General features: G+C 43.5%; 1 protein-coding gene across 2 annotated transcripts in view; it reads left to right on the top strand.

The window, feature by feature from the left end:
- Positions 1-14,576, top strand: part of cwf19l2 (CWF19 like cell cycle control factor 2) — a 68,299-nt gene that overhangs the window by 20,577 nt on the left and 33,146 nt on the right. The window contains exons 7-10 of one of the 2 annotated variants that reach the window (XM_084064086.1): positions 1,143-1,258; positions 4,519-5,215; positions 6,257-6,533; positions 13,539-13,632. In XM_084064086.1, the coding sequence (XP_083920212.1) occupies positions 1,143-1,258; positions 4,519-5,215; positions 6,257-6,533; positions 13,539-13,632 (1,184 nt within the window). Of the gene's footprint in view, positions 1-1,142; positions 1,259-4,518; positions 5,216-6,256; positions 6,534-13,535; positions 13,633-14,576 lie in introns of both variants that reach the window. The other variant, XM_084064085.1, reaches the window with a different exon arrangement.

Genomic DNA, 14,576 nt, shown 5'->3' with positions numbered 1-14,576 from the left:
GCATAAATAGCCAAAGAAATTTGAAATGACACGGATGCGTTCCCGGTTTTAATGGGTTAATGGCTGTTAATATTACTATTATATACTATTATTTAATTCAGATTCACTCCGTTCCTTTTCTCTCTCTAAAATAGAGTATTCTCTTAAGGTGTAGAGGGATGTTAGTCCCAGGGAGAACACCAAATAGTTAAAGTGTTGGGTCGGATGGCTACCCCTGATATGTCGGAATAGGATTTAAATATATCTGTCCAGAAGTCCAGTAACCCGAGGGCATGACCAAAACATATGATCAGCAGAGGGTTGTCTGCATCGGTTGCACTCATCATCAGTAATACCTGGAAATATCTTTGCTAGTCTCGCATTAGTGCAGTGAACACGATGAATAATCTTGCATTGTATAAGGCTATGTCTAGCACAAATTGAGGAGTTGTGGACTAGTCTCAAAGCAGTCTCCCATGTCGCGTCAGCCAGTTCCACCCCCAGGTCTTGCTCCCAGGCTATCTTAACAACCCATTAAGGCCTGAGGTTCCAAATGTCTATTGAACTTGTTTCTATGTCAGTGGTTCTCAAACTTTTTCATGTCAAGGACAGCAAAATGATATGTATTTGGCCACGGACCCCCCATCTCAAAATATTGTCTTCCAGGGACCCCACAGAAGCAAGATTTGAGTTAAAAATGTTTGCTTTAAAAAATATATGTTCAAAGATTTGCACACATTTTCGCGATTTAAAAGAAATAGCAGATCTACAAGCTTGTATATCTGCTATTTTTGAATAGCCAATGTGTAAAATAATGCTTTTTAGCTCAAATGAAAAAGTTACACAGATGCGTTCCTGGTCTTAATGGGTTAAGACGGGTCAGAGTTTCTGGGTTTATTGAATTTAATTGGTTATATATCATTGAAATGAAGCCCTTTGTGTTGGGGTTCAAAGAGATTATAGAGTCAATTGCCGAGTGAATGGGCTGGTTTGGGAAATTTGGAAATAGTCTTTGTCGAAAGTGTCTTATCTGAAAGTAGCGAAATAGATGGGAGCCGGGCAAACTGAATCTCTCGGTCAAGTATGAAAATGGTACCAGAATCACATTACTATATAGGTCTTTATCTCTCTCTCTCTCTCTCTCTCTCTCTCTCTTTCTCTAGCGGGGCTGGTAGATGACGGCGGTCTCAGCTGGCTGAGGAAGAGCTACCAGCGGATGAGCGAGCAGGCGGAGAGAGAGCAGCGCAGCCTGGATGACGTGGTGGCTCAGAGATACGGGGTGAGACAGTTAGATACGGGGCGAGACAGTTAGATACGGGGCGAGACAGTTAGATACGGGGTGAGACAGTTAGATACGGGGTGAGACAGTTAGATACGGGGCGAGACAGTTAGATACGGGGTGAGACAGTTAGATACGGGGCGAGACAGTTAGATACGGGGTGAGACAGTTAGATACGGGGCGAGACAGTTAGATACGGGGTGAGACAGTTAGATACGGGGCGAGACAGTTAGATACGGGGCGAGACAGTTAGATACGGGGCGAGACAGTTAGATACGGGGTGAGACAGTTAGATACGGGGCGAGACAGTTAGATACGGGGCGAGACAGTTAGATACGGGGCGAGACAGTTAGATACGGGGCGAGACAGTTAGATACGGGGCGAGACAGTTAGATACGGGGCGAGACAGTTAGATACGGGGCGAGACAGTTAGATACGGGGCGAGACAGTTAGATACGGGGCGAGACAGTTAGATACGGGGTGAGACAGTTAGATACGGGGCGAGACAGTTAGATACGGGGTGAGACAGTTAGATACGGGGTGAGACAGTTAGATACGGGGTGAGACAGTTAGATACGGGGCGAGACAGTTAGATACGGGGCGAGACAGTTAGATACGGGGTGAGACAGTTAGATACGGGGCGAGACAGTTAGATACGGGGTGAGACAGTTAGATACGGGGTGAGACAGTTAGATACGGGGTGAGACAGTTAGATACGGGGCGAGACAGTTAGATACGGGGCGAGACAGTTAGATACGGGGCGAGACAGTTAGATACGGGGCGAGACAGTTAGATACGGGGTGAGACAGTTAGATACGGGGCGAGACAGTTAGATACGGGGTGAGACAGTTAGATACGGGGTGAGACAGTTAGATACGGGGTGAGACAGTTAGATACGGGGTGAGACAGTTAGATACGGGGCGAGACAGTTAGATACGGGGTGAGACAGTTAGATACGGGGTGAGACAGTTAGATACGGGGTGAGACAGTTAGATACGGGGTGAGACAGTTAGATACGGGGTGAGACAGTTAGATACGGGGCGAGACAGTTAGATACGGGGCGAGACAGTTAGATACGGGGTGAGACAGTTAGATACGGGGCGAGACAGTTAGATACGGGGCGAGACAGTTGGATACGGGGTGAGACAGTTAGATACGGGGTGAGACAGTTAGATACGGGGTGAGACAGTTAGATACGGGGTGAGACAGTTATATACGGGGTGAGACAGTTCGATACGGGGCGAGACAGTTGGATACGGGGTGAGACAGTTAGATACGGGGTGAGACAGTTAGATACGGGGTGAGACAGTTAGATACGGGGTGAGACAGTTAGATACGGGGTGAGACAGTTAGATACGGGGCGAGACAGTTAGATACGGGGTGAGACAGTTATATACGGGGTGAGACAGTTCGATACGGGGCGAGACAGTTGGATACGGGGTGAGACAGTTGGATACGGGGGAGACAGTTGGATACGGGGCGAGACAGTTAGATACGGGGTGAGACAGTTCGATACGGGGCGAGACAGTTGGATACGGGGTGAGACAGTTGGATACGGGGTGAGACAGTTAGATACGGGGCGAGACAGTTAGATACGGGGCGAGACAGTTAGATACGGGGCGAGACAGTTAGATACGGGGTGAGACAGTTAGATACGGGGTGAGACAGTTAGATACGGGGTGAGACAGTTAGATACGGGGTGAGACAGTTGGATACGGGGCGAGACAGTTAGATACGGGGCGAGACAGTTAGATACGGGGTGAGACAGTTAGATACGGGGTGAGACAGTTAGATACGGGGTGAGACAGTTGGATACGGGGTGAGACGGGGTGAGACAGTTAGATACGGGGTGAGACAGTTAGATACGGGGTGAGACAGTTATATATATATTCTTTTTTTTTTTTTGGAAAAAAATGTTCAGAACCCAAGATATGATGATTTGAAAATGTTCTGCTCCATTCACTTCTTGTTTAACTTCTTACTGAAAAAGGCTGTATCTCGGCTCCTAAGCACTTTTTTTTACAATGAATTTTGGTTGTGGCACTGAATGAGTTAAGATATGTTTGGAGTGGAATGAGGAGATGATTACGGCTGCAGGAGCAGCTCTGTTAACCCCCGCACCCCTGTGATAGTGATATAGGTGATATATGGAATATATCGAGAGAATGTTAATATATTATTCATTGCTGTTTCCTCAGCAGAGGGGCGGGGGGGGGGGGGGGCGGGGGAGGCCATTCAATTAGCCTATGCATTATTAAAATCTAATACTATGATAAAGCCAGCAGAGAAGCAATTATTCATATTAACCTATAACAGACTATCATATTTTAACAGCAACAGTTTGGCCGTCTGCATCTATTTATAAACTCATTGGATATATCGTCAGCAGATCATCAGATAAACATTGCGGAAACAAACAGCCAATGGAGACAGTCGGGGGGGGGGGGGGGGGCGCGGTTTGCATCCCGGTGGCTCTCCGGAGGTGGGGTTTGCCCAAAGTTCTGGTTATTTCCCAAATCACGCGTCACTGTCAGATATGAGCATGGCTGTGTGCACTTGTACTCTATCAGACTTTTACACTTGTGCGTGCGACCGTGTGGGCGCTTAATGTTTATTTTGTCCTCTATGACATTGGTTCTCAAAGTGGGGTCCGAGGACCCCCAGGGGTCCTTGAGGGAGTTCCAGGGGGTCCCCAGCTAAATGATAGATTAGTCACCAAATGGACCCTTATGGGTCTGTAACTCTGAGAGTGTACAAATGGAACCAAATGGACCCGTTCCATTTGGTTCCATTTGTACACTCTCAGAGTTACATTGACATAGATTTTACAATAGAAATTGCGGTCCAAGTGATAGAAATGCCATTAAATGGGGGTCTGTAGCCCTAATGCATGTCAAACTGGGGGTCCTTGAAATTAAAATGGTTGAGAATCACTACTAGAGAGCCATAAAAACCTTCTCTTATTGGGGTCCCTGGCATATCTTTTGAAATGGGGGTCCGCAGGCTAATAAGTCGTCAATTTGGGGGTCCTTGACATGAAAAAGTTTGAGAACCACTGCTCTATGACAGCTCTCAAAATGTCTCTCCTGCAAACAATGAAATCACAGCAACTCCCCAATGTATTCGTTATGCCAATGAATTCCTCCCCACAAACATGTCTGTGTGTTGTCACTGCTGTCAGTATCCTACTCAACTGGCTCACCTGCCAGTGAGGATCCTCCACCGGGAGGACATTAACGCTGTGCGTTTCTCCTCCGCAGTCCATGGAGCAGTTCCAGAAGCGACTGGCCCTGGCCGAGGAGAAGGCGTACGGACAGAGAAGAGAGAGAGGACAGAGGGATCATGGGCCGGCATGGAGAGGAGGAAGAGGAGGGTGGAGGAGAGGAGGAGAGACGGAGAGAGACGGGGAGAGAGGAGGAGGAGGAGGGGAGAGGAGAGAGGGACAGGGGTCAGCGGACAGAGACGGGTGGAGTAGAAACGAGAGAGACCGCAACGTGTCGCCCAGAGACAGACACGGCGACGGAAGGGAGGACGAGAGGTATCGAGAGAGGGAACAGGAGAGAGGCCGAGATGGAGACCGAGAAAGGGACAGAGGCAGAGGAAGAGATCAGAATAGAGAAAGGGACAGAGAGAGAGGCGGAGACAGAGAGAGAGATGGAGAAAGGGATACAGAGAGAGAGGGAGCAAGAGACAGAGATGAAGAGAGATTTGGAGAGAGAGACAGAGCTAGAGATAGAGACAGGAATAGAGACAGAGAGAGAGACAGGCATAGAGATAGAGACGGAGACAGGGAGAGGGATGGAGGAAGAGCCAGAGCTCCAGACAGGGGTGAGGAGCGGCATCATGCCCGCAGAGAGAGCCCTTCCGTCGGGCAGGGCCGTGGCCAAGCTCCCCTCCCCTCTCGTGGTTCTCTGAAAGGCCGCTTTCTGAAGCCCTCAGAAGAAGATGATGATGCAGGTGGGTGGACTTCCGTTCTGAAATTAAAGTGTAAAATTAAAGTATTTCAAAAAGTATAAGTTAAAAAAAAAAGAAGTTGGCAGTGTGCACAAGACATTTGGCGCTGAGCAAATCCAGCGGTATGTCTGCCTGTCTGTCCAACACACAGACAGACAGACAGACAGACTCCTACTTAACATGAGAAACACATTCAAAATAGTCATGAATATCATTACCTTCCATGAGCACCGGTGGTTTGAGGCAGTGGTTCTCATACTTTTTCATGTCAAGGACCCCCAAAATGATATGTATTTGGTCGCGGACCCCCATCTCAAACATTATTGTTCCAGGGACCCCCAAAAGCAAAGATTTGAGTTACAAATGTTCGCTTTAAAAATATATATATATATAAAGGTTTGCAAAAATGTTAAAGATTTTTTTTTCAAATGCCGCGCTATGAGCTTATGTATCTGCTATTTTTGAATAGCCAAAGTATAAAAGGTTAAAGTGGTTAAAACTATTGTGACGCTATATTAACACATTTTGCTGGGAACCCCCTGGAACCCCCCCAAGGACCCCTGGGGGTCCCCGTACCCCACTTGCCAGTACCTCCTGTAACTTCTCTCCTACATTAACCCATTGAGACCTGAAGTCGATTCTACATGTCTCCTAAATCCCAACAGTTTTCTGAAAAACGTATGTTTCTATATCAGTGGTGTTCAATCTTTTTCATGTCAAGGACCCCCAAAATGATATGTATTTGGACGCAGACCCCCATCAAAATATTTTGTTCCAGGGACCCCCCAGAAGCAAAGATTTGAGTTAAAAATGTTCGCTTTAAAAATATATATATTCAAAGATTTGCACACATTTTCACGAATTTTCAAAAATAGCCAAAAGTGTAAAATAATGCTTTTTAGCTCAAATCTAAAAATAACACAGTTCCAGGTCTTAATGGGTTAAAAGGAAGTGTTTGTCTTGTGACATGTACCTGAGTTTGAAATAGAGTTTGAAATAGTTAATCTGAAGGAATTCCATTATTTGCTGTTTTGCTGTTGGCAGGTCCACAGTCTCTCCCATCCGTGGCGTCGACTCGGCCTTCCACGGCTTTCCAGAAGCCCGGTTCGGACGATGACGAGGAGGAGGCGGTGGCTTCGGACCGCCGGGGCGCCAGCAGGGTTCCAGCCTGGAAGAAGAGCAGTGGTCCCCCTCCTCCTCCTCCTCAGGCTGACCCTTCAGAGGAACCGGAGCAGGAGAGAGGACAGAGGCATGCTGGGGTACCTCCTCCTCCTCCAGCTGCACCCCAACAGGCTGCAGTGACATCACCATCATCATCAAGGTCAGGGTCATATGAGTGTCTGACACAGAGGTTCTCAAAGTGGGGTCCAGCAACCCTCAGGGGTCTGTGAGGGAGTTCCAAGGGGTCCCCGGCAAAATTAAGATCAGTTTAACCACTTAAACCCTCTAGTCCATTGGTTCTCAAAGTGGGGTCCGGGGACCCCCAGGGGTACTTGAGGGGGTTCCAGGGGTCCCCAGCTAAATGATGGATAGGAACTAAATGGACCCTTATGGGTCTGTAACTCTGAGAGTGTACAAATGGAACCAAATGGGTCCATTTGCTTCCATTTGTACACTCTCAGAGTTAAATTAACATTGATTTTACAATATAAATTGGGGTCCCAGAGATAGAAATACCATTAAATGGGGGTCTGTAGCCTCTAATGCATGTCAAACTGGGGGGGTCCTTAAATTACAATGATTGAGAATCACTGCTAGAGCCGTAAAAATCTTCTCTTATGGGGGTCCCTGGCATATCTGTTCAAATGGGGGTCCGCGGGCTAATAAGTGTCAATTTGGGGGTCCTTGACATGAAAGAGTTTGAGAACCACTGCTCTAGTCTACAACCTGATATGTGACACGTTGTGACCTTGTAGAGGGGGGGGGGGGGCGTGGCATAGTAGCTGCAGACATACTGGTGGGGGTCAATGTGAAGTCAACCTGTTTATACCCCCCCAAGATGTCCGCCGCTCCAAATGACACTTGTTGACGCCCCCTTCAGGATTTTTTGGTACGCACTATAGTATCTTGTCAGTCCTCCTTGCCCCTTTTACGCCCATATGGAGATCCCTGATGGCATCAGTACATACATTTATTATTATTATTATTTTATATTTTGCACAGAACCAGAGATATCGCGATCCTTCACATGAAAATGTTTGACGACCGAGAATATATATTATTTTAGTGGTTGTCAAAGTAAGGTTCAGGGACCTTCTGGGTTACTTGAGGGGGCTCCATTCCGTTCTGCTACTTTTGATGCTTTTGTGTGACGCTGTAGTATGATCAAGTAGGGCATTAATTCACAAAGAAACACAAAACAGCAAGTGTTATACTCCATCGTATAACGTGTGTCGCACGGGGGAAAATAGCCAATCTACAAGGTAGGAATGTATCGGATTTATTTTCAGCGTAATCATCACTAATAAGATCCAGAGAGGTTCTCACAACCTTACAGGCCTCGTTGGTGCTTGATGTGTTTCCAGGAACCTGTCAGGAGAGTTTTTAATGCTTATCCACTCTGACTCACCAGAGACCCCCAGAACTCCCCTCACCAAAGTCCCACAGGAGACTGAACCTTGAGCCCTTCACTCATTTCTGCTCCGTACTCTGAGGAGATATATTTAGTTCTCATGGATTCATCCATTCAATCCGGGAATGCATCTCTGTCATTTTAGATTTCTTTGGGCTATTCAAAAATAGCAGATCTACAAGCTCATGGCGCGGCACCGAGTGCCGCGCCATGAGCTTTTTGATCTGCTATTTTTGAAAAATCTTGTGCACATCTTTGAATATGTATTTTTTAAAGCGAGCGTTTGTAAAAATATTTTGTTCCGGGGCCCCCCAGAAGCAAAGGTGTGACTTAACAAATGTTCACTATAAAAATATATTCAAAGATTTGCACAAAATAGCAGATCTACAAGCTCATAGCGCGGCACTCGGTGCATGTTGCGTTGTGAAAATAGCCGATCTACAAGCGACGCATAGACAGCTTGTAGACAGGCTATTTTCGGATGTCTTTTTTTAAGGGCATTTGAAGTGGTCAAACTAGCAAATATGTTCACAAGCATCTTCCATAACATTCTAATAGTCTGGGATATCTAAAAGGAGTGCCTTTCACTCTTCAATGTGGATGGGTCAATGCGCAAGACTGTGAAAGAGATTTTCACCCTAGAACCAGTTTCTGAGGAACCAAAGAACCACGTGAGCCTTGTAGACAAGACGTGGGTCTGTTATGGCAGCTTGCCACCCCCACACCTGAGGACCGAGAGGCTAGGAAGCGGGATGGGTAAAGTGATCGTTGAAGATCTCATTTTGCTCATCTGACAGTGAAGAGAGCATTGCCCAGTAGTCTGGCAACCACCTCCTATAGTTATGGTTGTTATATGCCATCAATCCTGGCAGCATGTTGTAGGTTGATGATAGGTATCAGAGCCATTTCTTGCATGACATGCATCAAGACATTGTACAAGTGGGTCAGACAACTCCAAGAATGAGAGCCAAAAGTCCCCCATGTCTGTGCCAGGCTTCTCATAAACTCTGTTCATTCTCTCTGATCATTTTCTTCATGTTCTCAAGATCACAGTAAGCTGTCTGTAGAGCCTCTTGAGTTTCAATCAGTCATGTCTTCTGATAGTTTTTTGTGCTCAAGAATCTTTTGACAGTTGATTTAGGATAAGAACCTCTCTCCAGAGCAGGATGCACCGCACGCCCCATTTGTAGTGCTTTCTTTGTAGTGCTTGGTCTACCGACCCTACTACCCCTGAGTTGACCTTTAAATTCAGCTCAAGCAACTAACCTTTCTAGCTTTGCATACAGAATACTATTTTATGTTAGGCTATAGTGCAAAATTATTTTTGGTTAATTATGAAAATGTGATGGGATGAACTGGACACCATATTCTCAGTAGCCTACCCTGTTTAATGGGAAACCGCAAATCAGCAACTGTTGTTTACACACAAACATTGACTTTATTGACCTCATAGATTACTTCTGTGTACTTACTGTATTAGTACTTACTGTATTATTCAACTCATCATGAGCAGAGCTTTCATTAGAGCCTAATAAAAGGCTCTGTGACGATTTTGGAAGAAAAAAAAACGTTTGGAGCTCATAATTGGCAGCCATCTTGCATATGAAGGTCAACAATAGGTCAGATCATTATTTAAACACTAAATATGTATTCCGTGACCAAAATAAGCCCTGAAAACATGTATTGTGCATCATTGTAGGTCAAACCATTAAAAAGTTAATTTCCACGGCAGCCATTTTGGATTTTGGTCTCTCACAAAGTTTCCCCGCCCCTTTTAAAAATACACCCCGCCTACATTTGTTTAAGAACCCTCCTAGATGACAAATCCATTGAGAAACGGACCTTTGCTCTCCACGGTCACGTAAGTGCCAAAAATGACCCTACTAAGAGTGCTGTATCATCGTCGTGTTTTCCGTATCATCAGCTACATGTCATGATGTTTATCCTGGGGGATATTCCAGGAGCAACACAGCTCAGTGTAAAAGAAGCAGAGAGTGCACTCATCATGAATGTATACTGTAACAGCCTCTGGACCGTGATTCCCGATCCTTTTTTTTTTTTTTTCAAGGACACCCAGTAATATAATCATCTTTATTGTCACATCACAGGTTTACAGTTCTTTAAAAAAATGATTTTGCAAGCTTCATTGTTTGTTTTTTTAATTGTTAGTGCGTGTCTGGGTGGGGGGGTCCCCACTTCAAATATGATTATTTTGGGGGGGGGATCGCGGCCTGAAAAGTCTTGAGAACCACTGGTCTGGAACAGCAGTTCACAATATGTTTTTTCAAAGGGATTCTTCTACATCCAAAGCATTTCTTACTGTATGCGACAGGCAGGGCAGCAGTCCAAGCCGCGATGTCGCTGATGCTTTACTGCATTGAGCCTCTTCTCTCCTGCGTTATGCATCATTAGGCTAAGTTGTTTAGCTAGACGGCCATCTGAAAGCACCCGGCCAGCAGCATGGAATGAGAGTACTGCTGTCTCATGGCAAACACCATTGGAGGCCATCAGAGGTGTAATACTCTAGAACAGTGCTTACTAACCTGTCATTTACTTCTCATACAGTACCTCCCCCTGTGAGACTGTACCTGTGGTGGAAGAAGCACTCCCATTTCTTTTTATTTAAGTAAAAGTATTTAAGTAAAAGTAGCAATACCATAATATAATAGCCTGTTACAAGTACAAGTCCTGTATAAAATGTTGCTTTACTACAAAATGATGCTTAAAGTACCAAAAGTAAAAGTACTCATTTATTTGTGTTTACCAAAGGTTTCTAATTTTGTCGAAATCTTTTGAAAATAGCTGATTCACAACACGTCCCATCACGATGCGTTGTGTACTTGTAGATTGTAGATTGAATAGGGCAAATGTGTTTAATGTACATTTTGTAATAAATGTATCTACAAAGTAACTTGTAACTAAGATTTTCAAACAGTATTGGAGTAAAAAGTACACCAATTTGTGTTTTGATAGGTAGTGCAGTAGAAGTATAAAGTATTGAAAAATAGACACACTCAAGTAAAAAAAGGACATACTCAAGTAAAAATGACATACTCAAGTAAAAATGGACATACTCAAGTAAAAATGCATATACTCAAGTAAGTAGAGTACAGTAAATCGTCTCTGTCGGGTGGAAACCTCGTACGTCCAAAAATGTTACTTTTCAGGATTAAAATTCAAAACTATCAAAAGTAGCAGATCTACAAGCTCAAAACGTGTCGCTTCGCGCCACGTTTTGAGCTTGTAGATCTGCTACTTTTGATACTTTTGTGTGACGCTGTAGTATGATTTAAGTAGGGCATTGATTTACAAAAAAAAACAACTAAAAGTTAAAATATGGAGTTAGGAGGTTTATGCCCGACAGCAACGAAATGTACTTAGTTACTTTCCACCACTGGAGACTAAAGATCTTTTTGGGGACCAGAGATGCAGGTAATTTGAGATGAAGCTGGCCCATGAATATATCAGGGATAGAATCATTTCCAGGTAATGAAAAAAATAAGTAAAGGGAATTGAGCACTAAGGAAAAGAAGTGAAAGAAATTCGGACTCTGTCCGAATAAACAAAAGACGCTTTTTCGCTCCGAAACTGAAGTGGAAGCTTGCATTGACTTTATAAGGTATTTAAAATGTATTATTCGCATGAAAAAATCGCCCCCCCAGTGTGTAAGGACCTTTACTCTTATGGAAATGGAAAAACATAACTTCTGTTCCAATGGATCCAATGTAGTTATTATTTAGTCATAAGCTATTTTTAATACTTTTCATTGGGTCACTATTTTAAAAAGACCACAGACACACTTAACTTCCTTAACTTTCATTGAAGAAAAAGCAAAACAAGCTCACGACACGCATCACAATGCATTGTGAGCTTGTTGATCTGCTATTTTCGCTACTTGTGTGCGCCACTCGTCTCTTGTATGACACAGTAGGAGTAGGGCATTCATTTAGAAAACAAAACATACAAAGTTGAAATATGGACATATGAGGTTTCTGCCTGACAGCAACGTTATGAAGAATAGTGTTCTGCTCTCTGTAGCAATTTCTAATTGGCAGTTAACCCATTTATTACCTGTAGTCCTATATTTTACATTTAAAGGTGCTGTAAGTGATATTTTTAGTTAAAACTAAAAGTGTATTGTTAAAAAAGTTAAAGCTCTATATTCTGATGGTAACCATTAGTATACTATAGGGTCTTAGTTCAGTAATAAGGCTCTCCCTGTCTCTCCAGGTCTTTAGTAAACAGAAAACATATTTTCAGGCTGGAGAAAATATATTATCAGGCAAGTTCTAAATTGCATCCAATCAGGAAAAATAACCCCACAGAGATAATATATCAGCTTGCGTTCCAGTTCCAATTGTGTCATCACTTCCAATTTCACTTGTTTATTCTGTATCCTGTAGGAGTTCTCTTTCCTGATTGGAAGAAATTGATATAACAACCTGAAAATGGATTTTTCAGGAAAGAAGGGGGAGACCGCTTTCACTGGAAAAAACTAATTTTAGCAAAAAATATAGCACTTATTGCACCTGCAACATAAATCCAGTCAGAGAATTGACCACTTAAAATACATCTTTGTTGTGTGTGCGAATAAGTTAAAGCTCTATATTCAGATATTAATTATTGCTATAGAGTGTTTGTATAATAACGGCCTCTCTGTCTCTCCAGCTCTTTAATAAATAGAAAATACATTTTCAGGTGGGTTGGCTATATATTCTGGGTTGCCAATTTCATCTAAATCAAGAGAGTACCCATTCATCAGCTTCAATTTTATGGTGTTCCAGTTCCAATCTTGTCTGCTAATTTCTTTGTGTCATCACTTTCAATTTCACTTGTTTAATGTTGTATCCTGTATGAGTTCTCTCTTCTGATCGGATACAATTGGTACAATCTATTTTCTGTTTACTATAGAGCTTGAATGACATGGAAACCCCTGTTATTGAACAAACACCATAGCAATGATTACTAGCAGAATATAGAGCTATTTAACACTTATTTCAACAAAACTATATCACTTACTGCACATTTAAACCCTACATACTTAGTTGACCGGAGTCCCCCAGGTTTTGTTTAGGCCCTCTCCAGGCAGTCCCCAGCTAAAGTACTAGTTAATATAGAATCACTATCATTTTAACCACTTAATTCATTTATATGTTGGCTATGAAGATTAATGTTTTTAAAGATGTATTTTTGGGCTTTTATGCCGTTATTGATAGGACAGTAGTCTGACAGGAAATGGAGAGAGAGATGGGGAGTGCAAAGGCTGTAGGGATCGGGACTCGAACCAGCGACACGATGTCAGGCTACATAAAATAGCAGATCTGCAAGCTCACAGTGTGTCACTTCGTGCCACGCTGCGAGCATTTTTTAGCTATTTTAGAAAATCTTTGAAAAATATTGAAAATGTTTTTTTATGTAATATGTGTGTGTGTGTGTGTGTATATATATATAAATGTTTAAACGTAAATCTTCTCTTCTGGGGGTCCCTGGCACAAAACCTTTTCAGATGGGGATCTGCGGCCTAATACATATCAATTTGGGGGTCCTTGACATGAAAAAGTTGCAGAACCACTGCTTTACTTTAGACTAATCTGTGAAGCTGGACTCCCATCTACAATCCTACAACTAGTTCATCTTAACAGTCTGCCTGTCGGTCTGTCTGTCTGTCTGTCTGTCTGTCTGTCTGTCTGTCTGTCTGTCTGTCTGTCTGTCTGTCTGTCTGTCTGTCTGTCTGTCTGTCGGTATCTGTAGCAGTGAGAGTGAGGAAGAGGAGCTTCCGTTGCTGACAGATGAAGAGATGAACAAACTAGGAGCCAAGCTGGTGAAAGCAGAGATCATGGGGAACACGGTACGTGCCTTCTCAAGGGCCATTGCGGCTGTCACGATTGTCAAACATTACAATTATGATTAAAGGTTCTATGACATTTAATGTTTTTTGGGGTGTTTTATGACCTCAATTACACCCCAAAAAACGGAACTTTGAACATTCAGTGGATTTTCTGTGGTCTGTTTCTTTTGGGATAATTAGGCTGAAAAGTAATCTGGGATTGGCCCCTTGACTTTGATGTCATAGTCACTTAATCCCACCTCCTGTCCTCCCCGCAGTGACACCCACAGGCAAAGATTACTTTTGACATTGCAGTTGAAAAGGCTTTAGAAATGTGAGAGAAAAACACCTGCAATGGATCACTGGAGTGGAATTTTCAGTTAAAACCTTTTATACATGTACCCATGAGGATGGGTACATGATCTCTCCATGGCCTCCTGAAGTCCACGATCAGCTCCTTGATCTTATCTCTATAGTCAGACTATATCACTGTTGTGTTGTCCGCGTACTTTATGATGGTGTTGGAGTCGTGTGTGCAGTCATACGTGTACAGGGAGGATAGACACTAGTTTTCTACTGCAAAAGATCATTTAAATAAGAGGGTAAGTTCTCAATTAAAACTGTATAAAAAATAAAAAAAAACAATGCTGATCTCTCCTAGTCGCAAGGGAGGGCCAACCAACCTTATTACATGTCGCCTGTTATGAACCTGAGGGCAGAGTGATAAACTCAGTTCCCTGGCTGGCCCTCCCCCAGGGTGGTAAACAGCTGTGAGTGACATCCTCCATGTGCCGTATCCCGGGCGGCCCTCCTCTTATGTCACTGCCATGAATTTAAAATGTATATTTTTGTTGTGTCCTGTTGTTCGAGTGTTGAATGTTTAATGGACCACAATGGAAACAAGCCCCCTGCCTTTTTGTATCATCCATTTGCCGTGTTTTTAAACCCAATGCCAACAAAGTATT

This window comes from Gymnoscopelus microlampas (assembly GCF_963454915.1).
Source record: "Gymnoscopelus microlampas genome assembly, chromosome: 8".
Taxonomy (NCBI): domain Eukaryota; kingdom Metazoa; phylum Chordata; class Actinopteri; order Myctophiformes; family Myctophidae; genus Gymnoscopelus; species Gymnoscopelus microlampas.
This window is presented reverse-complemented; position numbering and strand designations above follow the sequence as displayed.